Source organism: Oncorhynchus nerka, linkage group LG4 (genome assembly GCF_034236695.1).
Source record: "Oncorhynchus nerka isolate Pitt River linkage group LG4, Oner_Uvic_2.0, whole genome shotgun sequence".
NCBI classification, from domain to species: Eukaryota; Metazoa; Chordata; class Actinopteri; order Salmoniformes; family Salmonidae; genus Oncorhynchus; species Oncorhynchus nerka.
In genome coordinates this window covers 17,082,091-17,109,203 of record NC_088399.1, presented here as the reverse complement: position 1 = coordinate 17,109,203, position 27,113 = coordinate 17,082,091, and the positions used below count along the sequence as shown (strand labels likewise).

At 40.5% G+C, this 27,113-nt stretch overlaps 1 protein-coding gene across 4 annotated transcripts; it reads right to left on the bottom strand.

The window, feature by feature from the left end:
• Positions 1–308: 308 nt before the first annotated feature.
• Positions 309–25,927, bottom strand: LOC115119384 (uncharacterized). Of its 4 annotated transcripts, none has more exons than XM_029648161.2 (20): positions 25,665–25,920; positions 19,463–19,884; positions 17,417–19,082; positions 16,916–17,194; positions 16,370–16,804; positions 15,781–16,230; positions 15,084–15,689; positions 14,723–14,977; positions 14,380–14,625; positions 13,995–14,252; positions 12,951–13,250; positions 11,932–12,201; positions 11,751–11,834; positions 8,992–9,136; positions 8,718–8,779; positions 7,710–7,921; positions 7,372–7,622; positions 1,883–2,002; positions 1,601–1,757; positions 309–1,440 (listed from the first exon to the last, which is right to left on the bottom strand). In XM_029648161.2, exons 2-20 carry the CDS (start codon positions 19,830–19,832, stop codon positions 1,112–1,114), a joined length of 6,495 nt encoding a protein of 2,164 aa, XP_029504021.1. In that variant the 5' UTR covers positions 19,833–19,884; positions 25,665–25,920; the 3' UTR covers positions 309–1,111. The 4 variants fall into 4 exon arrangements, with proteins under 4 accessions (XP_029504021.1, XP_029504027.1, XP_064873349.1 ...); XM_029648167.2 differs by having other exon boundaries at positions 309–1,407; positions 25,665–25,919; XM_065017277.1 differs by lacking the exon at positions 25,665–25,920 and having other exon boundaries at positions 19,463–21,767.
• Between the last annotated feature and the right edge of the window lie 1,186 nt (positions 25,928–27,113).

The following is a 27,113-nucleotide window of genomic DNA, read 5'->3' as shown; positions in this document are numbered from 1 at the left end:
GGCCTGTTGAAAACCCCTTGGGCGGTTTACGTCGGTAGTCCAGTCGTGATGGATCGGTGGGGTTCCATATCGGCAAGAAAAGGGGTCCAGGCAAAATATGTATTGTAGCCCAAGGAGTGGCTGATGGACCTCTTCAGCTTGCCGGGAGATAGGCCTAGCATAGGCTAGCTCCAGGCTAGTTGGTGCTTGCTTCGGGACAGGGACGTTAGCCAGGAGAAGCTCATCAGGATTGCAGCTAGCTAGCTGCTATTGGGCTAGTGCAGTCTGTTGACGGCTGTTTATTGTATAAGAAGAGTTCAATAATGCAATTTACATTCTAAATCATGTATTTAATCAACTAAATATTAGGTTTAGGACTACCAATATTGTAGGTTATTGCTCAGTGTGTACCCTAATCTTTATTACATAGAAAAGCACATTTAATAAAAATAAATAAAAAACAAGCACAACAGTGTAGGCTATTGGTTAATATCAAGAATTGGTTACTATGTGATGCAAACTGTGACTATTAAGAGGGAATAACAGCAAGTACACTAATGATGAGGGTTTTGGCATTTTTGTCTTTCCTGATGAAATGAGGATAGCAATAATCATACATACGAGTTTTAGGATTTGCGGCAAAGATTTGTACCGTTATGACAGTGAAAGGGTAGAACAATAATTGGCCATGGATTAGATTCATGGTTTTATCCGAATGTGTGGATGAGACAACACCAAGATTCAAACAGGTAGAAAAAGTAATTGGTCATACTTTACATATTATTCTGGTGGTTGAAAAAAAAGTTTACAAATATAAATATACATTGAACTACAAAGTTGTCGTTGGTCATACTGTACATATTTCAGTGATTTAAAAAAAAGTTTTAAAATATAGAAATATACATAAAATCTCAAAATATATTGTTCAACTGAACTTGATTTTTTCCCCAAAAAGTTTACAAAATTAAAGACAATTGCAATACAATATATTTGTTCTCTAAATGCTCTGTTCATTATATCAATTTCAATGGATTTGATTTTCCCTGAGTTTTGGACCTTGTAAAAGCATACTCCCATAGTTTTTTGCAGGTAGCCACCACACTTCCATCATCTCCCACCCTTTGCCAAAATGCTACAAGAATGGCTGCAGCAAGGAGGTCACTCGATCGTCATTGCGTGGCAGTCTCTCCATGAACTCTTTGGTGGCCTTGATGGAGTCATGCATCCCCCAGGTCTCCACCATCAGCTCTGCAAGCTCCTCAGGGCTTTTTCGTCCCTCCAGAGCACTCTTGGGGATTGGCTTTTGTTCCTTATTCCTCATCATTGACTTAAGCTTCTTAATTTCGTCCTTTGACAGTTCTCTCAGTATGTCACACAGGTTCTTTATCCACTGCTGCTCATTGAATCTTTTTATCTTAGCAGCATTATCTGATGAAAGTAGGGGAGGAGACATGGTGAGACCTGTGTGGCCAGGAATTTATTTAATGCAGCAGACAGATGAGATAACCATGTTATCAGATTGAAATGTAATGTAGGATAACAGTACAGGTTTAAAATTAAATCTGTGTATATGATAAAGCAAATATCCTGTCTGACTGGTTGGTAAGAAGGAAACGATTACCCCGTGGTGTGTTGAGAATCACTCGGCGACTCCAGCGTTTCCTCGTCTTTAGCTTTGTCTCCAGAATTTTCATTTTGAGTTCTGTGATACTACGGTTCAAGAAGACCTCAAAGGTGGCGTGTTGGTATGTGCAATGTGCAATGTGCAAAGTGTATTTCTGAAAGAGTAAGTGATGGGACAAAAAGGAGAGATCGAGAGATGGACAAATGGTTAGTCCTAATGGAAGGCAGAATAACATGTGACATTATTAGCAAGATGTCTCTGGTTTTCTGTTCCACTTACTTTGGGTTGAACAAGAAAGCCTTGTTTGAGGTCAGAAGTCACACTATATTTGGCTGTGGGTGTCAGCATACAGGATGAGCTGGTCTTAATGAATGTGAACTCTTTGTGCTGATTTTCCACCTGTGAGAAAAATATTTAGACTCAGACAGATAAAATAGGGTTTAGGAATGCTGAATCCCAAACCAGGCCTTTCATCTTCCCCCTCGCCCCTCGATTTGCACGTTCACATGCGCCTCCATCATTATACACAAGTGTCCAAATGCTGAAGGAGTGAACATTAAAGAGGGTGGGAGGGGCTAATTAGACCCGTAATTGGATCCTCTTGCCACTCTGGAAGTCACCCTCTTAGTTTTGTCAGCTACACGTGAAAATGGAGGGAACTCCGAGTGAGTTGGTAGGGGCAAGGGGCTGGTTTGGAATTCACAAGGCTTAGTTATTTTATTTTTTCTCCCTCATGTTACAATTTAAACAGACTCAGCGATATGATGTTGCAACGAGCATAAGGATGAACTGCAGATTCTGCAGATGAGGTTGATCCAATACGTTGAAGTAGCAAAAAATATCCCATGTGCACTTCACACTGCTGCAACATGATGGTCGTGTTTCCCTGCTCAGATGTTACATGCATCAACCAATGGTTGTGTTCCATGTCACCGACCGTGCCATTGGGCACCAGATTGCTATAACATGATGTGGTTAGCTGATACGTAAATTACCTATCCATTCGTAAGATCTGGCATGCATCAGCAACGCATGGGCAGAGGAAGACGCCCGATATCTGCAGGACCAGAACAGCAGAGAAGTGTAGCCTCGCGATTCACATGCTTAGTTGTTGTGGAAATCGGCCCGATATTGCAGTTTACTTTGTGCATCACTGACTCGTAACTTTAAGTCGAGTTACACATTAATATAAATTGTAAGGATCTGGGCCTGGTTTCCCTTTAGTGAAGGACCTTAAGCTCACAAGTATTTTAACGTTCCTGTAACGGCTGGAGATGTCACGTGTTTCCCAAAACACCACGTAGAGAGAACGGTCACTAAGTGCGTCGTTTGAGCATTTGTCGATACTGATAGGATCGAAAGAAAGGGAGCGCTACTCTCGGATCAGCTTTCTCCATTCAAATCTTACCTTCAATGTATAATTATTCCACAATACTGATGACGGCTCAGCTCCTAGATAGAATCAAATGATGATTTGAAAAAAGTCGCAAGCTGCACACACTTCATCAGTCTCTCGTTCACAATTTGACAAGCACTTGACAAGCATCAGTCCCTCAAATTTCCCGCCGGCATCTGCCTTGTGTGGCCATAATGCCCACTAAAAATCCATGCCTTTTGCGGCCAAAGTGGTCGTTTGGCACTCAGGTTGAATCTAATAAGTTAAAAGCTAATTATAATTCCAGGGAAAGCTGTGCACTCACATGGCTCTCTCAGATGTAGCCAATGCCAGTCACATGATCAGGTCATTCTCACAGGCATTTTAGCTAAGAAGTAAGCTACAAGTGAATGAAGACAGACACATCGGGAATGCAACTCTTATGGAATTCCGAGGGGCATATTGAAGATGTTAGAACTGTCCACATTTAGCCTACTTTTCATCAGCCAACAAGATGAGTAGGCCTAACGAACAGCCAAAACACTAGCCTACTATCCCCAATTTTTATTTCATTTTTGACCTTTATTTAACTAGGCAAGTCAGTTAAGAACAAATTCTTATTTTCAATGACGGCCTAGGAACAGTGGGTTAACTGCCTGTTCAGGGGCAGAACGACAGATTTGTACCTTGTCAGCTCGGGGATAGCTCCGGTTACTAGTCCAACGCGTTAACCACTAGGCTACCCTGCCGCCCCAATAGGGAAAACGTTTACCTATTCGATTGGTCAACTTGTCCTTCTGCACAATAAATAAATATTCCAAACATACTCTGGGACAGTTGTAGGAGGCAATAGATCCCAAATTAATACAACCACTTGCATCAATTTTTTTTAAAGCAGTAAGGATGATAGTTTAACATTTGAAGCTAAACTATTAGTCTATTTTTTCACATTATAAGCGCAGCAATGCGCACACAACAGTAAGTGCGAATATTCCAAAATGCAATCAATTAGCGGTTCTCAAAAGATGAAAATTATCTTCCCCAAACTTGAAACTCATGCACAGCCTATGTATGTATGACAGTTAAGCTCTACACCGCTTATAAAGCGGATTAATGTGCTTAATTTTAAGAAGTTATTAGACCACTTATTTAGCTGTGATACAAACCTTATTAAAGCATATAGGTCTATGGGCTAGGATATATGAGGTGTGCGACCATGGTTTGAAAAAGGTCACAAAAAAAAGGTAAGCACAGTTTCTTATAATAAATTATTCACAAGTGATAGGCTAATATTGTCACCCGTCAGACTATTCTTAATTTAATGTTTTCTTTACATATGCTAAATCATTTATATGTGTGAAATTAGTTTTGATTTAGAATGGACCATTATCATGCACCTGTCTTGGAACAGGGGAAAAACAGAAGAAAAAAATACACGTCATCTATGCACCTAAATAGCAAATGGAGGATGCTTTTCCCGTGGTTCATTTTCATGCCAGCCAGGTAGGCTATACTCCTGTTGTAAAGTGAAGCATTGTGCTTAATATTAGGAAAGTTGATGAATAAATAAATATTGTAGGCCTAGCCTATAGAAAGCTGATGGGATACTCCTCTTTTTAAGAGGCAATCAAAACTCTGTTTTCTCATGCAATTGCATAGCCCATAGAAATGTCGCGCAACATGGGGTAGGTAGGGTAGCATCTAACGATGCACTTAGCTGTTCTACCAGTGGTCTGAGGCGGTCTGTAAATAACAATTGTTTTCAAGTGCAACTTTAGTAACGATGGTTTCGGGAAACAGCTCAGAGATATAACGATGCTCCTACAAAGGTTCCCTTTAGCCGTAAAGGGAAACTTCATCTCCAGCACCACCCCAACATACAGTGGCAAGAAAAAGTATGTGAACTCTTTGGAATTACCTGGATTTCTGCATAAATTGGTCATCAAATCTTTATCTAAGTCACAACAATAGACAAACATAGTGTGTTTAAACTAATAACGCAAATTATTGTATTTTTCCTTATCTAAATTGAATACTTCATTTAAACATTCGCAGTGTAGGTTTGAAAAAGTATATGAACCCCTAGGCTAATGACTTCTCCAAAAGCTAATTGGAGTCAGGAGTCAGCTAACCTGGAGTCCAATCAATGAGGCAAGATTGGAGATGTTGGTTAGAGCTGCCTTGCTCTATAAAAACACTCACACAATTTGATTTTGCTATTCACAAGAAGCATTGCCTGATGTGAACCATGCCTCGAACAAAGATTAAGAATAGTTGACTTTCATCAAGCTGGAAAGGGTTACAAAAGTATCTCTAAAAGCCTTGATGTTCATCAGTCCACGGTAAGACAAATTGTCTATAAATGAGAAAGTTCAGTACTGTTGCTACTCTCCCTAGGAGTGGCCGTCCTGCAAAGATGACTGCAAGAGCACAGCGCAGAATGCTCAATGAGGTTAAGAAGAATCCTACTGTCAGCTAAAGACTTACAGAAATCTCTGGAGGATGCTAACATCTCTGTTGACGAGTCTACGATACGTAAAAGACTAACAAGGATAGTGTTCATGGGAGGACACCACAGAAGAAGCCACTGCTGTCCCAAAAAAACATTGCTGCACGTCTGAAGTTTGCAAAAGTGCTCCACCACGCTACTGGCAAAATATTCTGTGGACAGAAGAAACTACAGTTGAATTGTTTGGAAGGAACACACAACACTATGTGTGGAGAAAAAAAAGGCACAGCACACCATCAAAACCTCATCCCAACTGTAAACTATGGTGGCAGGAGCGTCATGGTTTGAGGCTGCTTTGCTGCCTCTGGGCCTGGACAGCTTGCTATCATCGACGGAAAAATTAATTCCCAAGTTTATCAAGACATTTTGCAGGAGAATGTTAGGCTATCTGTCTGCCAATTGAAGCTCAACAGAAGTTGGGTGATGCACAACGACCCAAAACAGAACAGAAGAACAGAAGAAAATATGCCTTCTGGAGTGGCCCAGTCAGAGTCCTGACCTCAACCCGAATGAGATGCTGTGGCTTGACCTCAAGAGAACAGTTCACACCAGACATCCCAAGAATATTGCTGAACTGAAACAGTTTTGTAAAGAGGAATGGTCCAAAATTCCTCCTGACTGTTGTGCAGGTCTGATCCGCAACTACAGAAAACATTTGGTTGAGGTTATTGCTGCAAAAGGAGGGTCAACCAGTTATTAAATCCAAGGGTTCACATACTTTCCCCACCCTGCACTGTGAATATTTACACAGTGCGTTCAATAAATAAATGACATTTTATGACCAATTTATGCAGAAATCCAGGTATTTTCAAAGGGTTCACATACTCGTTCTTGCCACTGTATGTGAAAAATGCACATTTTTGTTTTGTAGTAAAAAAGCTTGTGGAAGATAAATGTTTCCAATGACCAAAAAATGTTTTGTCACGTGCCAAATACAACAGGTATACAACCTTACCATGAAAAGCTTATTAAGTAAATATTTGCAAAAAATATATATAATAATCGTCAGTGTGCATCGTGTGATGTTGACAGTTTGTACCCAGATGGATTAAAATTGTAACCGTTAGCTGCATTGACTTCAACTAAACACTTCATGTAGTTGTTGATCAGTCTCTCACATCTCTGAGGAGGAATTCTGGCCCACTCTTCCATGCACAACTTCTATAACTCTACCACATTTGTGGGTTTTCAAGCATGAACCGCTTGTTTCAAGTCCTGCCTCAACATCTCCATTGGGATTAGGTCTGGACTTTGACTAGGCCATTCCAAGCCCTCAAATATGTTGCTTTTTAGCCATTTTCATGTCGACTTGATTGTGTGTTTTGGATCATTTTCTTGCTGCAAGTCCCAGCTTCAGCTCAGACGGATGGCCTGGAGCCCACTTTTCTGGACAACATGGGTCCCATTATGCCTGGAGAACACCAAACACTGCATTCCACAGTCAGAACCTCATGTCAAAGGTCAAGCATGGTGGTGCTGGTAGTGTGATGGTTTGGGGATGTTTTGCTGCCTGGGAACCTGGGCAACTTGCCTTTATAGAAGGAACCATTAATTCTACTCTGTATCAGAGAATACGGATGGCCTCCATCTCTAAACCTCCCTCCCTCTCTAAGTGAGTAGGCATTTCCTACTAATTGATTGATGTCGTCATTGGAAGCACAATCTTTCTCTCTTTTTTTAATACAAAACACTCCATTTTCACATACAGTATGTTGATGTTGGGATGGTGCTGGAGATGATGAATATGAAGTATATATATTTTTTAATTTATTTCCCTTTATTTAGATCATTTTGGGAAACCAGGCCCAGGTAACTAACCAGTTATTCATAAGTTGACAAAATATTTGAAAAGGGAGAAGTTCATTTTCAGGGACTTGGACGTACCTGGTCTGGCGGCATGTCTCGGGGCAGCAGGAACACCCAGAGCCGTTGCTCTTCTGGAGTTGCTTCAGGCTCAAGGAACAGTAGCACCTGTCCTTGGATACGGTTGCTGTTGGATTGTTTTTTACGAGCTTTTCCATAATTTGAAAGCCCACTAATGCTTACAATCACGTGTGAGTGTGTCACCTTGGGTATTAAGAATTCCCTGTTCTTTCTGCATATGTGGGCCACAAGAAGGTTCTCAGCTGCAGACACTGGGAGAGATGAAATGCATGAAACCAATTTTTCATAATGTGTGGTGTTTCAATGCAGATTGGTGAAGACAACAACAATTCACTCACCCTTAACCTCGCAGTGAGGTAGATGTAGTTGGTACATATGTCCCTCTGGACTCCTGAATTGAAACAGGGGGCCTGCAGGCTCATAGCTGGTGTTAGCAAGGATATCCCTGTCCCAGTGGACCACACTGTACTCCACAATTCCTGCCCCCCTCATCCCAAAAACCAGCCCTGTAGCTCTGCACTGAAACCTGCCACGAGACCCACACTGGAACCTGGGGAGCACCATGATGTATTTTATTCTTATCTAACTAGACAAGTCAGTTAAGAACAAATTCTTATTTACAATGACAGCCTAGGAACAGTGGATCAACTACCTTGTTCAGGGGCAGAATGACAGATTGTTTTACATTGTCAGCTCTGGGATTTGATGTAGCAATCTTTACTGGCCCAACGCTCTAACCGCTAGGCTACCTGCCACCCCCATGAAATGTACGGAGAATAAAATAGATGTGGGGCAAGTCTAAGAGTAACCAATGAGGGACGTGCCTTAAGATGGCGGCCTCCATGCACTTAATTACCACAAATGCCTTGTTTGCTAAGTTTTCTGTATTGAAGCTTGCTCTCATTACTCTTTTTTTGTATCTGCATTGGCAGAGTATACATCAATCCAATTCTAGCTCCCAGACCACGGCCATTGATTAGTGAACAGGGGTAAAACATAGGCTGGTATTCAAGCAATTGCAAAGAGTGGGTTTCCAGCTAATGCTTTCAGAAGTGTGTTTGATTTGCACTGCAGCAAGTCCTGGATGCATGGGAGTTAACACTTGATTTAGAAACTGCCAGTCTTGTGGCATGATTAATTCAGTTTTGACTGCAAACATGACTAAGAAGTCCTCCAGCATACAACCAGACAGCCAATTTAAAATGCACTAACTCACTACCTCCAATAAATTTGATCCCGAACATAGGCTTGCTTCAGCAATGTTTGGGCTGTGATTGGAAATAAAACATGAATACGCAAAGCCTAAAAACATAGCTGTAATGGATCATTAAACCCAAAGTAGTTACCTGTAGGTAATCTTGTCTGTTATTGTTTTGTCAGGATCAAATTCTTCAATGAGGGGTTTTTTCTACACAAGTGGAAGACAACAGTGAGTTTAGCATATGCAAAACACATTATGTCTAAGTGAAAAATCCATTGAAAAAAGTTATTTATATGGCAATCACATCACGGGCAATAATTGAGAAACATGTCATATGGACTATTTTACACCAAAATAATTGTGTGAAAACACAGCTTGTGCTGTTCAATTTAAATCAATAACTCTACTGTTGAAAATACTTTAGAGGTCTCATTTGTCACAGCGGTAGATCCCAGGGAAGTAACGCGCTGATCGTGCCACCCAGGCTCCACATGAGCTGGCCACAGTTTGTAGCGGTTGTCCGCCAATAAGATGTCAAACTCAGTAATCATGTTGCTGGAGAGCCTGTGGAGAGGAATGATTCTACATTGTGACAGTTGTGGAGGCAGGCAGAGCCATAGATTTAGAGAATTCAACCAACTTTTAGAATGGATGCAATGTTAGCGCCTTTATTGTCAAACGTTTGATGATGTTACAATATGAGAGCGTCTCTGACCATTCCCTATGAAAAGGCCCGCTGCAAACAGAAAAACAGAGTTAAAAATAACTTTTTTATTCACTCGCATTTGTGAATGTGGATCCATTCTGAATTGGCTCTAAATCAATTTATTACTGTTTTTAACAACATTTCAGATAAGCATGCCCGTTTTAAAAAACGGAGAGTTCAAAATAGATCTCACCTGAATTATCTGAATTCATACGCAATAGAGATGCTATTATTATATTAACACTCTAGCTGACTGTACATGTACTGGAAATCCATATAAATTCTAGAAAACTGAAATAATTAAAGTGTGGTACTTCTACTCTTCCCTTAGAAATGAATGTAGAGTCTGGCCCTATTACTGATAACTGGTAGCGTTAATGAATTTAAATCAACATTTTATTTCTGCAGGCTCTGACAGAATTCAAAAACCTACTCAGTATGACAATGTACTGGATGTTGATGGGGGAATTTTACTGAATAATTTTGAAAATGTCGGTCAGGTTTTTCCTTTCAGCAATTCAGACAATGAAGTCCTTGATGGGTTGTTGGCATTCGACATGAAATAAATCTACAGGGGCCGACCATTTGGCTAAATGGTCTGCTCAAGTGTACAGAGTCCCTCATTGTGGGCTCAATAACCCAGATCTTTAATTTAACATTAATCAGGAAATATTCCTCAAGTGTGGAAATCAACTTATGTGCTGCCACTGCATAAGGGCTTGTTGTGATCTTGACAACTATCGTCCCATATCAAGGTTTTCATATCAAGGTTGCAACTTCGTTCTTTTTTTGAATGTACATCAATCGGGATTTAGATCAGGGCACAGTACTATTACTGTAACCACATCAGTTGTAAATGATACTGTCAATGCTTTGGATGCTAAAATGAATTGTGCTGTCCTACTTACAGATTTGTCAAAAGTCTGATACAGTTGATCATTCTATCTTATTGAGTAAGTTGTCTGTGTTACACCTTGGCACTGATGCCCGTTTGTGATTTCAATTATCTTAGTGACAGCCTCCCTCGCTATTATGATAGACTGGGTTAAATCCACATTTCTTGAAGTGCTTAAAGGGGTACCCCAGTGTTCGACTTTGGGGTCATTGTTGTTCACATTGTGTATAAATGACATTGGAAATACTGTTAACACCTGTAACATTCACCTCTATGCAGATTACAGTTATTTATCCCTGTGCCTCTTTAGTGCAGCAGGCCATTCGTGACATTCAGTATGATTGACTCATTCCAAAAATCACTTACTGATGTTACATTTGTGTTAAATGCAAATTAAACCAAGTTTATGCTGTTCTCTAGGTCTCCTAATGTTGACCTTAAGGACTTGCATATTTGCACTCCAAATGGAGCAAGGTTCTCACTATAAGTACTTGGGTATCTGGATTGATGACAAGTTGTCTATTGAAACACGCATTGAAAACTTGACAAAGGAGCGGAGATCGACGATTGTTTTTTTATATAGAAATAAATCCTGCTTCAATTCTGAAAATAGAAGGAAGATTGTTCAAACAACGCTTCTCCCTGTAATAGACTATGATGACATTTATATGCACGCGCCAGCCTGTTTTGAAACCATTGGACTCAGTATTCCATTCAGCAATACGTTTTATCACTGGGGATGGTTTTAGGACTAGTCATTGTATTCTTTACAAACATGTGGGACGGACCTCTGTTTGTAAGAAGAGAGCTGCACTCTTATTTACTTACATAGCAGTCTTGCAGAAACTTCCTCTGTACATTACTTCATTGAGACATATAAATTAGCAAACCCGGTCTCAGGGATGGATAACTCTGGAAATCCTTTGGTCTCCACAGAATTGGGAAAATCTGCTTTTAGTTATTTTGCCCCTTTGATTGGAGACTTATGTTACAGAATATGATTGCTTTTCTTAAATATGTTTAATCTTGTGTATTATGTGTTTTATTATAGTGTGTTTTATTTGTAATGAGTATGTAGGGCTGTTGTTTTATTTATAAACGTATACAGGACTCTTGTAAAATAGTTCTCAATGTGACTCCCTATTTACATAAAGGTTAATAAATAAGTCTACTATGTTGTAGTGTCAACAAATTGCATATTTCCTTTCTCTGGACATTTTCACAGGTTTCAAAAGCTATCCAAAACAAACAGTCCAACCTGAAAGTGTAAATTATCACTTAGCATCAGCTATGGAGGAGTGTCGGGCCACTCTGGGAATGTTCTGACAGAAACATCAACATCCCAAAAAATAATTAAGATGCACTTCGGTACTGAACCGTTGTCTATGACTCTGCCTTCCTCCCGAGCCATTCGGAGAGTTTGGTTGTTGTGGTTTCTATGCTACCTAGCTATAATGCTAAGTTAGCTAGCTAGCTAACAGTTACGTTAGCAGGCTAGCTATCCAACTTTTTAATAGTTGCTAACTATCTAGCTAACGCTGCTATGTTAGAACAACAAGCAAGAATGTTTTACTCACCATACAGTTTCTGTGAAGCTATTGCCGATCATGTATAGGTTAAGTTTCACAGCACCTTTGTCGGTGATTTCATTATTGCAAAGACTGAAAGAGAGAACATAATGTAGTTTTACGGTCTTAAAAGTGCAATCTGGAATAGTTATTGCTGTTCAATGGACATTCCACTTGATATTGTCCTTACTTCAGGACTTGAACTTTGTGCAGATGTGGGAGCAGCACGTCCAGTTGTGTGTCAGTGAGGTGGCAGTCACTGAGGTCCAGCTCGGAAAGCCCTTCCGAGTGTTCTAGAACCAAGGCAAGTGTTGAACAGGCCCTCGAGTCTAAAGGGCTATGACTGAGGTCCACCTTCTTTTCTAGGGCTCTGGAGAGTAATGAAGCAAGCCTCACTGACCTGTCGCAATCTTCCACAAATATCAAGTGCAGGAGTTGCAGCAGAAGAGGTTTTCCAAAGCTATTGTGTAACAAAGTTGTTGGGGAATAATCAGAATTGGTTAGTAACATAGGTAAGATGTTTTATATTTATCATATGTTTGTAAGTTACTTCTCATCAGAATGTTATTTTTGTATAATACTGTGGCGGGGTTGCAGTTATCTGTGTCAAGACTAAGTTGCTTGGGCCGGAGAGAGGGGAGAGGTCAAGCGTGTATCTCTTGGCTCCACAATGTCTGTGTGCCAGTCAGTGTGTCTCTGTGATCTTGTCAAGATAGCATGGATTTGATATATGCCTGTTGATATGAGGATTTGTTTATGGTTCTGAGTTTGAGAAGAGAGCATAGTTTAGGAGACAAAGCTGAACGATAATTTATGCCTATGCTGTCTGGCTGTGTGTGTCTTTGCTATAAAGGATCTCAGTAACAATGTGTGAGGGACTCTCAGAGAATTCATTGATAGACACTGAATTGATCTGAGAGTCACAGGGTTGTGATAGAGCTCATATAATTAAAGATGGACTTTGTGATAACTAACTCTGACTTGTGTGTGGTTTGCTCTCATGATTTGGTAAATAGAGGACATTTCCACGACAAAGTCAAACAATGTCATTAGCCTACTGGATGTTCAAATGTAAAATTCACAAGATCACAGAATGTTTGTGTGCAATTGCCATTTACTGCAGGAGTAAACGTTGGATTCAGGAGAGGACATTATAAGTAGTCAGACAAATGTTAAAACAAGGAATCTTTCTTAAGACAGGCATCTCACCTCATATGAATCCTGTGCAAAACATGAAACAGCTCCTCTATTCCTTCATCCTCAACATGGCAGTCGTGTAGGATCAGCTCTGTGTCACCATCAGCTTCCTGGATGGCCGCGGAGATTACCCTACAGTCTCCAAAACTGAGGCTCAAAACAGTCTTCTCCTGCCCAAACAGGTCCATGGCAGAGGAGCAGGAGAGGTCCAGTTTGTGATGCAGCAGTGTCAGGAGTGCAGGTGCCACTCCTCTCCTCCTTCTCAATCCTGCACAGGTATGGAGCAGCTCCAGCAATAGTTTCCTTTCGACCCTGCAAGGTAAGCAGAAATTGGTGGACAAGTACAATGGAACAGTATTCTATTACAGCTTGGTCTCTCCGACTACACAAAGGATAATACAATTTTTTGGTGGGGGTTACAGCCAATACCTATGATATGTTGCAAATGGTCTGGTTACTTCAGACAGAAACGAAAGTTGCATGTTCGAATTGCGTTGGGGACAACTTTAGCATCTTAGCTAATTAGGAACTTTAGCTAACCACAACCATAGCGTTTTACAAGCATGTTAGCTAACCCTAACCATGTTAAGCTAACCTGCTAGCAGGGCCTCCCGGGTGGCGCAGTGCTCTAAGGCACTGCAGTGCCAGCTGTGCCACCAGAGACTCTGGGTTCGAGCCCAGGCTCCGTCGCAGCCGGCCACGACCGGGAGGTCCATGGGGCGACGCACAATTGGCCCAGCGTCTTCCGGGTTAGGGAGGGCTTGGCCGGCAGGGATTTGTCTCATCGCGCTGATAGTGATGTTAAGCTAACCGGCTAGCTAAAATTAGCATCAAATGCCGCCAAGACATATGAAACTGTAAGACCGCTATTCCAACGCCACAGGACCATTTGTAACATTTCATATAAATTAAAGGAACACAAAAAAACATAATATAATGCAAATGGGTGTGCGACCAGGTTGTCTGTTCACGTCGCTCATACCCAAAAACACAAACTTCAATCAAGTAAAAGTCACATTCAAGGTAAGGGATGCTGATAGACAATTGGACAGTGACCTGAGCTCAGAAACTCTGTATAGAAGAGTCAGAATGCTCTCCATTTCCTCCTTTGGAATGATGGTCAACAACAAGTTGAGTTTGACACCGTCACTGTAGTGCAGGGCAAAACGAAGCGCTTCACAGTCATCATGGTTCAAAACCAGGTTGTTCAGGTCGATCCAGTCATCTGATGACTTCACTAAACTGTTCACCAAGTGACCAGCACGTTGCTCATGTATTTCTCTCAGAGCTGTCCTCTCAAACTGGGAGCTTGTCCTGCAGACACAAAGGAATACGGTACCAAGTGATATAATTACTATAACAGGAAAACAACATTTTCATTGTTGGAATCATGCAACATATTCGATATGAACTAGAAATCAATATCTTGTGTCACCCAGACCTTTGAAAGTGAACATTCTTCAGCAAAGGGAGGAGATAAGGTATGTATTGGTCTCTGATTCTGCTCCTCCTGAGGTTGATGGTGATGGGTTGTGTGGTGGTCTTCAGCAGGTAGTGAAGCACATCCCAGTCCAGTGTACAGTTAGACAGATCACTACCCGACTTTTCCAGAAAGCATTGGGTCAGTTCCTCATCCTGAGCCTCATACACCACAACAGCCAGCTGCTGCCGAGTCTCCTTACTCAGTCTGTCATGGAAACATACACAAACCCATCTTTCACAAACCCATCTCACAAAACAAAAGTCCATATTTTTTCAAGTGTGAAGAAGATCTAGAAACTTGCCTGATAGTGAGTGGACCCTGATGACACAACAAGGTAGTGAGAAGGAAACCCTGGATTGGACAGTCTATCAGATTTAAGACCCTTACAGTCCAAACTCTAAGGAGTAAAGCTAAACCACTGAGCACTCTACACTGCACCCCTTCTTTTGGAATTGGCCTAGACAAGACAAGAGTCAGCTCCTCAATGACCATTGGTCTTCGGCATGTCATTGACCTTGCCAATCTGGCCAGCTTTGCTGTTGACATTTCGTTTACCCTGGAAGTCAATACAAAAAAAAGAGGACTTATTCTGCAAATCATGATCAAAATGCTTTTTTTTATCCCCACCATTCTACATTAAAATACCACTATCAAAATCATACTTAAGTTTGTGAAACTCTTTCACTTGCTTGAAGAGTAATGCAGCTCCTTGTAATGAGATACTATCTGGGATGAGACTGACGTTGAGTTTTTCTCCAGGGGCAGATTGGCCTAGGACTGCACCTACTGCCTTGCAGGTTACAGTGGGCAACCACCCTGACAATGTGATGGTGTAGTCTAGGGCCTGGAGGAGTGAGGAGGCTAGCTGTGCATCCCATTCTGAGCCGACAGGGAGTGCACCCCACAGAGACAGCTGGAACTGGTCATCACAGCTTAGAGAGCCCTTTCTCTCCGAGAGGTCTATGGACCAGACTGCAGGGGCTGACTGATAAACAGGAAGTAATGCGTGACAAACTTTTCTGCCTGTTTGAGTCTCGTAGTCTTTCCCATGTGAGAACAGATCTAACAGAAACAAGCACCTTTCTGGAGAGTCGTCTGAATGAGCAAACCCAAGAACTGACAACAGTTCCTCAACAGAGCTCTGTCCTGTCTCAGTGTTGTCCAGATCTCCATGATCAAGCAGGTGCAAAAGGAAGAATCTCTTTAGTTGCTCAGAAGTCAGTGTAGGCATCTTCACCTCTGTATCACTCTCATCTTGAGGAATAATCCTGCCAGAAAACAATGTGTTAGGCCATGAAAGGGTGGAACAACTATTATCACCTACTGTATGTGTTTGAAAGGGACTGACCATTGACCTACCTCAGTTGTGAAATATATGGTAGGCACCGAAGAAAACTCTCTATTTTGCTTTTATCAGTTTCTAGCCAGCCCTTCAGTCTAACTGGTTTCTTCTCTGTTTGGAGTTTCAGCACCTCAAGTAGGATGGAGGCCTTGTCTGTACCGAGGTCAAGGACCCAGGCTGCAGGCTGAGCTGACTGAAAGACTGTCAACAATGATGGGAGAATTTGGCCCTCCAATTCAAGTTCAAACGACTTTGCAGAGGAGTATAAATCTAGCAGAAAATCACTCTGTTCGTCTTTGTTATCACTCGCAAAAGGGAAGTTTGAGTAGCTGCATACTGTCGACAGCATCCTCAGTGTCTCCTCTCCTGTCTCAAGCTGACGCTGCTTTGCAAAACAGAATAGTTTCAAAAGGCCTTCAATGGTTCCTTTAGTGTCATCATACTGGATCAGAATGCAGTCATTGAACCTGTTCATAGAGAACTTTTTTTAATGACCACACTCCATTAGGACCTTTATGCTAAAGCTATAGACAATGAAAAGTGTTAGCCTGTAAATCGCATAAACAAAATGGGTTTCAATCAGACAAATAACAAAACATAACTTGCCTTAGCTGTGAAATATAAGGCAAACAATGAATGAGGCTCATGTCACACTCATCATTTGACCACCACAGCTCCACTGGTTTCTTCACGTTTTGGAGTTTCATCACATCAAGGAGGACAGAGGCCTTCGTATCAGCAAAGTGTATGTACCAGACTGCAGGAAATGACTTGAAAATTGGCTGCAATGTTGGTAGAACTGCTACACCTTCATCAATCTCATATTTTCCTATATGTTGGTACAAACTCAAAATGAATTTGCTCTGTTCCTCTAAAGAATATGTGCTAGCCAGACAAAGCACTGCTTGCAGGTCCTCTACCCGTTTCAGTCCTGTCTCCATCTGGTACAGAGCCCCGTGCAGAAAGATATCCTGCTGGAATGACCTCACCTCCATTTTCCATGCCACTAATGATCGTCTCAGATCAACAGGTTCAACAAACCTAAAATAATGGTTTTATACAATGGTTATACAGTTATCATAATGATGTTTGAGCTCAGCTACATAATAAACAACCTACATAATGACCCTCCAGTACATTTAATGTACCCACCTGATAGCCTCAACGTTTGGCAAATGGTCAAATATGCTCTTTCCCAAGGAATTAGCTGCATGCAGTGAGTTGTCAACCAAATGTAGACAGAGTTTGACCTTCTCTGGTCTCTTGTGCTTCAGGACCTCTCCCACTCTCTCCCACACATTTTGGTCCTGTTTCTCCATGACCCTTAAGTGAATTTCATATTCACACAGTCTTAGCAAGCCTTCAGAGTCACTCGGGTTCCCTGAGTGAAGAGCAGCTTTCCACACCTGACATCGTGTAGTGGGATCCAATCTATTAACACAAGTTATGTTACTGTAATTATCTAAAGGCAAGATGATAGTGTTCAAACCATGTTATGTACCATGTCAATGTGATACTTTCAGAATCTGATAAAGTATTGATACAATATCTTACCAATTAGTATGAATATACTGTCTAAACTCTTCCAGCCAGAGCTGAGAGCACTTCCAAAGCTACAAGAATAGTGGAAAGGATCACTGATAGCAGACTCACCTGAGACATTGAAGATTTTTCAAAGAGCCCAGAATCAGCCTCAATCCTGGATCAGAGAAAGTGCAGTCAATCAGGTACAGACAGACATTCTTGTTTGTGGACTGGTTGATCACATATGACACAGCACAGCACTGTTGAGGATCGAGATATTGTCCACTGAGATCAAGCTCATACTCCACTTTTTGTAGAAGGAGTGAACAGGCTTCGGGTGACTGGTGCTCATACAAGCACTGGCAAACGAAGAGGAGATCAGCATCCATCTCGGTATGGGACTCATCATGTCCCTGTAGTATTGCAGGCCCGAGGAAGGTGTCTATGACTTTCTCAAGGTATATGTCAGATATTTCCCTTATCTGGTCCTCTGGCACTACACAGTTAATCAATTCAGCAATGTCACTGGACAAGAGTCCACAGAGGAAGGACACAATGTACTTCAAGTACTTTCCTTCTTCTGTCTGACACTGTTGAAGGACGGAGGTGATGTTTCCAGGTGTCATCAACAGAAAAAGAGCAGCCCAAAACTCCTGCATCGTGTTGTGGAGAAAAGCAGACGAATGGCCAGTTGACGATTCCTTTGCTGCACTGGACGTCAAGAACGCATGTTGAACACTGTTGTCCTTGCAATCCATTTCTGTCAAGTTTACGGTTTTCGCAAGTAATGCTTGGAAAGAGTTTATAGCTAGAAACTTGATGTCCCCCATATTGTCATGAATGTACTTATCCAGATACTCAACATTTTGGTCACCATGTCTTTTCATGCAATGACGAAAGATCCACACATACATTTCTGTTATGGTGCATGGGTGGTTTTTAGCCTCACAGGGACTAAATGAAATACAAGCAGTCACTATGAAAGCGTACATTGGGACATGGCATAGACTGAATAGTGCGTTGTTGCTCGCAACACTACAAACATAGTCATCCTCAGTGCCCAACATCCACTTTAAGTAAGCATGGATGGACTCATTGTTGAATCCTTGGACCTCCACTCTGTAAGACGGCCAGTCAGATAAAAAGTCGCAGTCTTCTGCCTCTGGTCTGCACGTGGTCAGAATCTTGGCATCACACAGAAGTTCTTTTGCCAAAATGTTATTTAGCACGGGGTTGCCAATCACATCCATGATCCCATCAAACACAAAGATTACATTTTCTGAATTATTTTGAATATCACACAGCACCACATCCTCTGTGCCTTCCTCTGGTTTAAGGTATCTTTCAAACAGCAGAGACCTCAAGGATGAGGGCTGTGAAGAGTGAGACATTGATCTCATCGAAGGCTCATCAAAGTAGAACATATAACTCTCTTGAGGATTCTCATTCTCTGCCCAGATATTTAAAACTTGCTGGACAACAGTTGTCTTTCCAATGCCAGGTTTACCAACAAGTAGAATCTTTTTCTCACTGCTTTCCAGTAAGTGACCAGGGGACAGTTTTCCCTTGTCTCTTGGAATGTAAGTCTTAAGTTTCTTAGAGCGTGCTTTTTTGTACTTGCTTTTAGTTTTGGACAGCTCACTCGAGTCGGTGTCCAAAACGACAGGAATGTAAGTAAAGGGTTTGCATTTTGCCTTGTCTTTGAGGAAATGCATGTGCTGGTCCCATTTTGCGTGAAGAAACTCAACAGCTTTTGTTCGCAGCTGCCTTTTGTACCTCTCACGAGGCCCTGATTCTGGAGAGAAAACAGACAAGAATAATGAGAAAACACTAACATTTCCTTACATTTTCCATACAATGACTACTTCAACCTTGTGATGCTACAAACTTGTTGGATGCATTTGCAGTTTGTTTTGGTTGTGTTTCAGATTATTTGAATGAAATGAATGGTAAACTATGTATTGTGTCATTTTGGAATCACTTATTGTAAATAAGAATATAATGTTTCTAAACACTTCTACATTAATGTGGATGCTACCATGACTACGGATAATCCTGAATTAATCGTGAATGTGTGAAAGTTAGAGGGTCAAAGATCATACCCCAAGACATGCTAACCTACCCTGTAATCTCAACTCTATTGTCGTATACTAGCAGCTGGATCACGTTACGTACCAGAGACGAGGCCACTCTGTAAATCTGGGTCATCTGTAAACGAAAAGCAGCTGATCCATTGATGTAAATCTGGGTGGCGAGGTTGATTCTGGGTAGGGTTTGTTTTTGGTAAGGTTTGGTTCCTTGTGTTGTACAATATTTTTAACAGTTCATAACTGGCATATTCCCCTTTCTTGATAATCATGTCCAGCATCTTTCTGGTTTTGACAGACCTCTTTTTATGGGATTTAATTTCTCTAACTTGTTTTTCGCTGAAGATGTTATTCTTTCGCAACTCATCAACGACCAAGGAGCGTTTCTGGAGGTGACCCTCAAGAAGAGCTCTGCCATTTTGGACATACTCAAAAGCAGACTGCTGTGTGCTTGCCATGTTGTGGGTTTCCTTACAGCTTCATATCTGTAAACTTTGTCTGCCTTCGTACCTGTAAAATACAGTGTCAGACATAATGTTATGAAGCTACATTAAAATTCCTCAAGCATACAAGTATTTTACACCATTTTAAAGAAAATCCTTGTTAATCCAGCCACAGTGTCTAATTTCAAAAAGGATTTACAGCGAAAGCACCACAAACGATTATGTTAGGTCACCACCAAGCCACAGAAAAACACAGCCATTTTTCCAGCCAGAGAGGAGTCACAAAAAGCACAAATAGAGATAAAATTAATCACTAACCTTTAATGATCTTCATCAGATGACACTCATAGGACTTCATGTTACACAATACATGTATGTTTTGTTTGATAAAGTTCATATTTATATAAAAAAATCAGAGTTTACATTGGCGCGTTACGTTCAGTAGTTCTAAAGCATGCGGTGATTGTGCAGAGAGCCACATCAATTTACAGAAATACTCATAATAAACATTGATAAAGATACGACTATTATACATGGAACTTTAGATAAACTTCTCCTTAATGCAACCGCTGTGTCAGATTTCGGAGAAAGCAAACCATGCAATAATCTGAGTACAGCCTTTAGACAACAAAGCTGCCAAAAAGATAGTCAACATTACTCAGAAATAGCATTTTAAATATTCACTTACCTTTGATGATCTTCATCAGAATGCACTCCCAGGAATCCCAGTTCCACCATAAATGTTTGATTTGTTCGATAATGTCCATCAGTTATGTCCAAATATCTTCTTTTGTTAGGGCATTTGGTAAACAAATCCAAAAGCGTGTTCAGGTCGCGCCGAACGTTGGACGAAAAGTTAAAAAAGTTCCGTTACAGCCCGTAGAAACATGCCAAACTAAGTATGGAATCAATCTTTAGGATGTTTTTAACATACAACTTCATTAATGTTCCAACCGGACAATTCCTTTGTCTATGCAAATGAAGTGGAACGTAGCTACCTTTCACGTGAGCGCGCCAGACTGAGGCTGTGGCACTCTGCCAGACCACTCACTCAAACAGCACTTATGAGCCCCTTAAGAGTAGAATCCTCAAAACAGGTTCTAAATACTGTTGACATCTAGTGGAAGCCTTGGGAAGTGAAACATAACTAATATCCCACTGTATCTTCAATGGGGGCTGAATTGAAAAACTACAAACCTCAGATGTCCCACTTCCTGGTTGGATTTTTTTCTCAGGTTTTTGCCTGCCATGAGTTTGGTTATACTCACAGACATCATTCAAACAGTTTTAGAAACTTCAGAGTGTTTTCTATCCAATACTAATAATAATATGCAGATATTAGCATCTGGGACAGAGGAAGAGGCAGTTCACTCTGGGCACGCTATTCATCCAAAAGTGAAAATGCTGCCCCCTATCCCAAAAAGGTTAAGAACACCTACTCTTCCATGACATTGTCTGACCAGGTGAATCCAGGTGAAACCTATGAACCCGTATTGATGTCACCTGTTAAAACCACTTCAATCAGTGTAGATGAAGACAGAAGGATCTTTAAGCCTTGAGAGAATGGAGACATTGTATGTATTAGAGGTCGACCGATTAATCGGAATGGCCGATTAATTAGGGTCAAAATCAAGTTTTCAATAACAATCGGAAATGGGTATTTTTGGGCACCGATTTTAAAATATTTTTTATACCTTTATTTAACTAGGCAAGTCAGTTATAAACACATTCTTATTTTCAATGACGGCCTAGGGACAGTGGGTTAACTGCCTTGTTCAGGGGCAGAACGACAGAGTTTAACCTTGTCAGCTCGGGGGAACCAATCTTGCAACCTTACAGTTAACTAGTCCAACGCTATAACCACCTGCCTCTTGTTGCACTCCACGAGGAGACTGCCTGTTATGCAAATGCAGTAAGCCAAGGTAAGTTGCTAGTTTGCATTAAACTTATCTTATAAAAAACAATCAATCATAATCACTAGTTATAACTACACATGGTTGATGATATTACTAGTTTATCTAGCGTGTCCTGCGTTGCATATAATCGATGCAATGCTGGGGGATGATTTAAGAAAAGCGCATTTGCAAAAAAAGCACAATCGTTGGACGACTGTACCTAACCATAAACACCAATGCCTTTCTTAAAATCAATACACAGAAGTATATATTTTTAAACCTGCATATTTAGCTAAAAGAAATCCAGGTTAGCAGGCAATATTAACCAGGTGAAATTGTCACTTCTCTTGCGTTCATTGCACGCAGAGTCAGGGTATATGCAACAGTTTGGGCCGCCTGGCTCATTGCGAACTAATTTGCCCGTATTGTACGTAATTATGACATAACATTGAAGGTTGTGCAATGTAACAAGAATATTTAGACTTCGGGATGCCACCCGTTAGATAAAATACTGAACGGTCCCGTATTTCACTGAAATAATAAAGTTTTGTTTTCAAAATGATAGTTCGACCATATTAATGACCAAAGACTCGTATTTCTGTGTGTTATTATGTTATAATTAAGTCTATGATTTGATAGAGCAGTCTGACTGAGTGATGGTAGGCAGCAGCAGGCTCGTAAGCATTCATTCTATAACAGCACTTTTGTGCGTTTTGCCAGCAGCTCTTCGCAAGCACAGCGCTGTTTATGACTTCAAGCCTATTAGCCTAATGGCTGGTGTAACTGATGTGAAATGGCTAGCTAGTTAGTGGGGTGTGCACTAATAGCGTTTCAAACGTCACTCGCTCTGAGACTTGGAGTGGTTGTTCCCCTTGCTCTGCATGGGTAACGCTGCTTCGAGTGTGGCTGTTGTCAATGTGTTCCTGGTTCGAGCCAAGGTAGGGACGAGGAGAGGGACGGAAGCTATACTGTTACACCGGCAATACTATAGTGCCTATAAGAACATCCAATAGTCAAATGTATATGAAATACAAATGGTATAGAGAGAAATAGTCCTATAAATACTATATTAACTACAACCTAAAACCTCTTACCTTGGAATATTGAAGTCTCAGCGGTCTTAGTGCCAGCATCTGTCTGTGGTGGAAAATAAACAGCCACGAAAAGTATAGCTGAGAACTCTCTAGGCAAGTAGTGTGGCCTGCAGTTTATTACAATATACTCTACTTCAGGCGAGCAAAATCTAGAGACTTCCTTAGATTTCGTGCACCAGCTGTTGTTTGCAAATATGTTCCGACTGCATGGTCGGAACTAGAAGCACAAACATTTCACTACACTCGCATTAACATCTATTAACCATGTGTATGTGACCAATCAAATTTGATTTGCAGTTGTACATCACAAGCATTGTAACTGTGGCATCACCCGGGAGAGATCCTCATTTTGTTCCGGCTGCAGATTGGAGTTTGGTTTAGTAAGGGTCTCGGACTAAGGCGATTGGATGCACGTTTGTAAAGAATCCCCCCTCATGATTGGAGTGGAGACACTTCAGACTGGTCAGGCAAATTTGTTCTCCGCACTGATCAAAGTTTATTGATACTGCCACCAACTATTAACATTAGCATTTTCTAACCAAAACACAATTTAATTCAATGTCCCCCAGTTTGCATACTCTGAATTTCATGTCCAAATAATCTCTAAGTAACTTCAAACCAAGTCATCAAGTTTTGAGTATTGACCTTTAAAAGAATGCCTAGAAGGCCAGCATCCCGGAGTCGCCTCTTCACTTTTGACATTGAGACCGGAGTTTTGCCGGTACTATTTAATGAAGCTGCCAGGTGAGGACTTGTGAGGCGTCTGTTTCTCAAACTAGACACTAATGTACTTGTCCTCTTGCTCAGTACTTGTCCTCTTGCTCATATCTCTTGCTCACTTTCTATTCTGGTTAGAGCCAGTTTGCGTTGTTAGGTGAAGGGAATAGTACAAAGCGTTGTATGAGATCTTCAGTTTCTTGGCAATTTCTCCCATGGAATAGCCTTCATTTCTCAGAACAAGAATAGTCTGACGAGTTTCAGAAGAAAGTTCTTTGTTTCTGTCCATTTTGAGCCTGTAATCAAACCCACAAATGCTGATGCAGATACCCAACTTGTCTAAAGGCCAGTTTTGTTGCTTTTTTAAAATCAGCCCAACATTTTTCAGCTGTGCTAACATAATTGCAAAAGGGTTTTCTAATGATCAATTAGCCTTTGAAAATGCTCAACTTGGATTAGTTAACACAACGTGCCATTGAAACACAGGAGCGATGGTTGCTGATAATGGGCCTCTGTCCGCCTATGTAGATATCACATTTTTTTATCTGCCATTTCCAGCTACAATAGTAATATATATCACCATGACCTACTGCTGCTTATCAGGAATTGAACAGGCTGTGAGTGAACAAGTAGGTGAGTGAATGCCATAATATGACATTTGAAATATATCTATTCCTTTGAAACTCGTGGTTGTAATGTTTACTGTTCATTTTATATTGTTTATTTCAATTTTGTTTATTACATATTTCAGTTGCTTTAAATAAAGCCATTTGAATTGAATGGTGGAGAGGATGAGGGCCAGAGGGGTGTGTGTGCGTTGGCCAGGGGGGTGTGTGTGCGTTGAGAGCACTGGTTGAACGAGTGCTACAGCAGAGGTAGCTGTGTCGCAGAACAGCACGCACGTCGTGACAACTTTTTACCAGTTGTAGGTAGTCTATTTAGATTGGTCATAAAACATATTAACGCGCTAGAACTGATAACGGTGACAAAGCATTGGAAAACGACTTTAGGCGCACTACAGCTCGTTAGATAAATTCTCTCTGAGGTGGTTTAAAGTGAACTGCATTCTAATTTCGACTTTTCTCATGGACAACAGTGTCAAGGAAAGGGTTTTACTTATACTCCGTTCTAGGGTCTAGAGCGCATCGCGAGTAGAAATTTGAAATTGAAGTTATGGAACTCCCTCGCGTACGTGTGTTATGGGAAAAAGTCCACAATGAAAATTACATTAAATGTGGAGAATAATAGGCAACATTTGCATATATTGGCCATCAAGTAGGCTATTAATTTCTATGCCATGGCAGGCTACTGTAACCTACCATTTGATACAATAAATATATTGAAATATAGATATAAATATCGATATCACTGGAGTCATTGCAAATCAATTTGTGCCACTTGTGTAGCCTACCTGGAGCTGGCAAATGGATTTAAAAGCCATATACCACACTTCCTCGGGCCTTATTACTTAATCATAGCTGTCAAAACAAGTCAAATCGAAATCCATTGATGGAAAATGATCTGGAATAATTATTATTTTGACATTAAACTGAATTTTGCTCCTTAGTCTACGTCATTAAAAATGACGTCGATATTACTTTTTAATTAACTCATAACTTTATGGGGCGAAAAAAGGTTTATTGGATAAATGTTGCAACTCTTCTCTTGCGTCACAGAAACTTGAGATAGTTTTCAGCCCTTGGCGGGTTTTCAGAGGCCCCTGGGTTAGAAACCATGCCCACTTCCCCACAACTAACGTTGGGCGTGCAATGTTCATACCGGTTTTCAGTTTCCCTTTTAGGTTGACTAACCGCCATGGTTTTTTCTCACTATTAAGGCATGTCAAACATATTAGCTGGTAATATCAGGACTTTGAGTCGAGTGCAAACTCTTATGCACGCGATTTACCTCGATATGAAATCAATCCATTAAAGTGAAATGAGAGCCCCTAACAGTAACGTTGCTTGGCTACACGTCTTTCAAGTAAATCCCCCTTGCTCTCTTACAATGAAACTACAAACAAAGTTCAACCATTTCATCTCCATCAGTTCACGCAATATAAAATAAAAGTGATGGCGTTGACATTACTGTAAATCTGCTGAAAACAACTTAGCTAGGTATCAATGATAGATCTTGCCTACCTTTTATGCTCAGGTTGTCCTGTCATCAGAATTCAGTGTAAAGCTATTTTTGTGAGTGCCACTACTTGAGATATCATAGCCTCCGTATAGGTTATGTTACTGTAGCCCTAGCCTTCTCCGAGCTGCCAACTCTCAAGCATTGGCCGGGAGACACACGTTTTATCTCACGCATTGAAAATTACTGCTTTAATTTGTCTAATAAGTCCATTATAGTCAGCGTATTAACTTTTCAACAAATCGTTCTGAAATCGGAACATCTTCGCCTGCTATTTAACATCAGGGCTCTGTCATTGGCCAGTCGTGCCACCCACGTATTTTAAAGAAACGCCCCTTAAGATTAGAGCGGCATTTTTTAAATGTTGTATTTATTTTATTTAACAGTAACACGTAAAACACGAAAAACAGAGGGATTACACAAAGAAATATGGAAGACAAAAACATAAGAATAATACAAATCCACATCAAATCAGATTTACTTTTACTTTTTGCTCCTTTGCTCCCCAGTATCTCTACTTGCACACTCATCTTCTGCACATGTATCACTCCAGTGTTTAATTGCTATATTGTAATTATTTAGCCACTATGGCCTATTCATTGCCTTATACCTCCCTTATCTTACCTCATTTGCACACACTGTATACAGACTTCTTCTACTGTATTATTGACTATATGTTTGTTATTCCATGTGTAACTGTGTTGTTTGTGTGGCACTGCTTTCCTTTATCTTGGCCAGGTCGCAGTTGTAAATGAGAACTTGTTCTCAACTAGCCTACCGGTTAAATAAAGGTGAAATTTTTAAAAAATAAGTGAAAAAAATAGACATGTAGTGAATACATTTTTTTTGTATACGTTTTAATGATTCTAAATCGTTTTTCAAATCAGAACAACATTTTTTTTAAAGGGACTTTTTCTACATACATTTTGATTTGTGTTTTCCTAATAAAATAAAGAGATTTATGACATACTGACATTCAATTATGGAATCAGTGTAGTAAAATAATGTCAAACTTAGATATTTCAATGGTTGTATGCATTTTCTTGACAATATATAGTTTTACATCAGTCCAGAACAGCTCACTATGTAAACAATTACAGAGTAAGTGTTCAATAGATTCTGTTTCTAGTTCACAAAAACTGCATTCTGTTAACATCAGGTATATATTTAGAAATCAAGCTATTACACTAGTAGAATCTATGGATAATCTTAAAGATCTCCTTTACATAAATGTGTGTGGAGTGAGCCAAGCACGGCGCCAGTTTACATCAAACGATGATGCCCAAAAAAATATAGCAGAAGGAATAGAATTTCTGTAGAAAATATCCCTTACTAAACGATTGTTGAATTTCTTATCTAGTAAACCTATGCCATTCACCTGGATATCACTTACAATAGATGTTCCAAAATAAGCATTATTCTGAAGTAAAGATTTTCTCACTAGGTATAATTGT

Bases quoted from the DNA above. Each gene is read 5' to 3' on its own strand.
- LOC115119384 (XM_029648161.2), bottom strand. From the start codon at position 19,832: ATGGCAAGCACACAGCAGTCTGCTTTTGAGTATGTCCAAAATGGCAGA. The intron at 16,805-16,915 runs GTGGGTACATTA...CCATTATTTTAG, and splicing joins CCAAACGTTGAGGCTATCAG to GTTTGTTGAACCTGTTGATC. The intron at 14,978-15,083 runs GTATGATTTTGA...ATTGACTTCCAG, and splicing joins AAAGAGTTTCACAAACTTAA to GGTAAACGAAATGTCAACAG.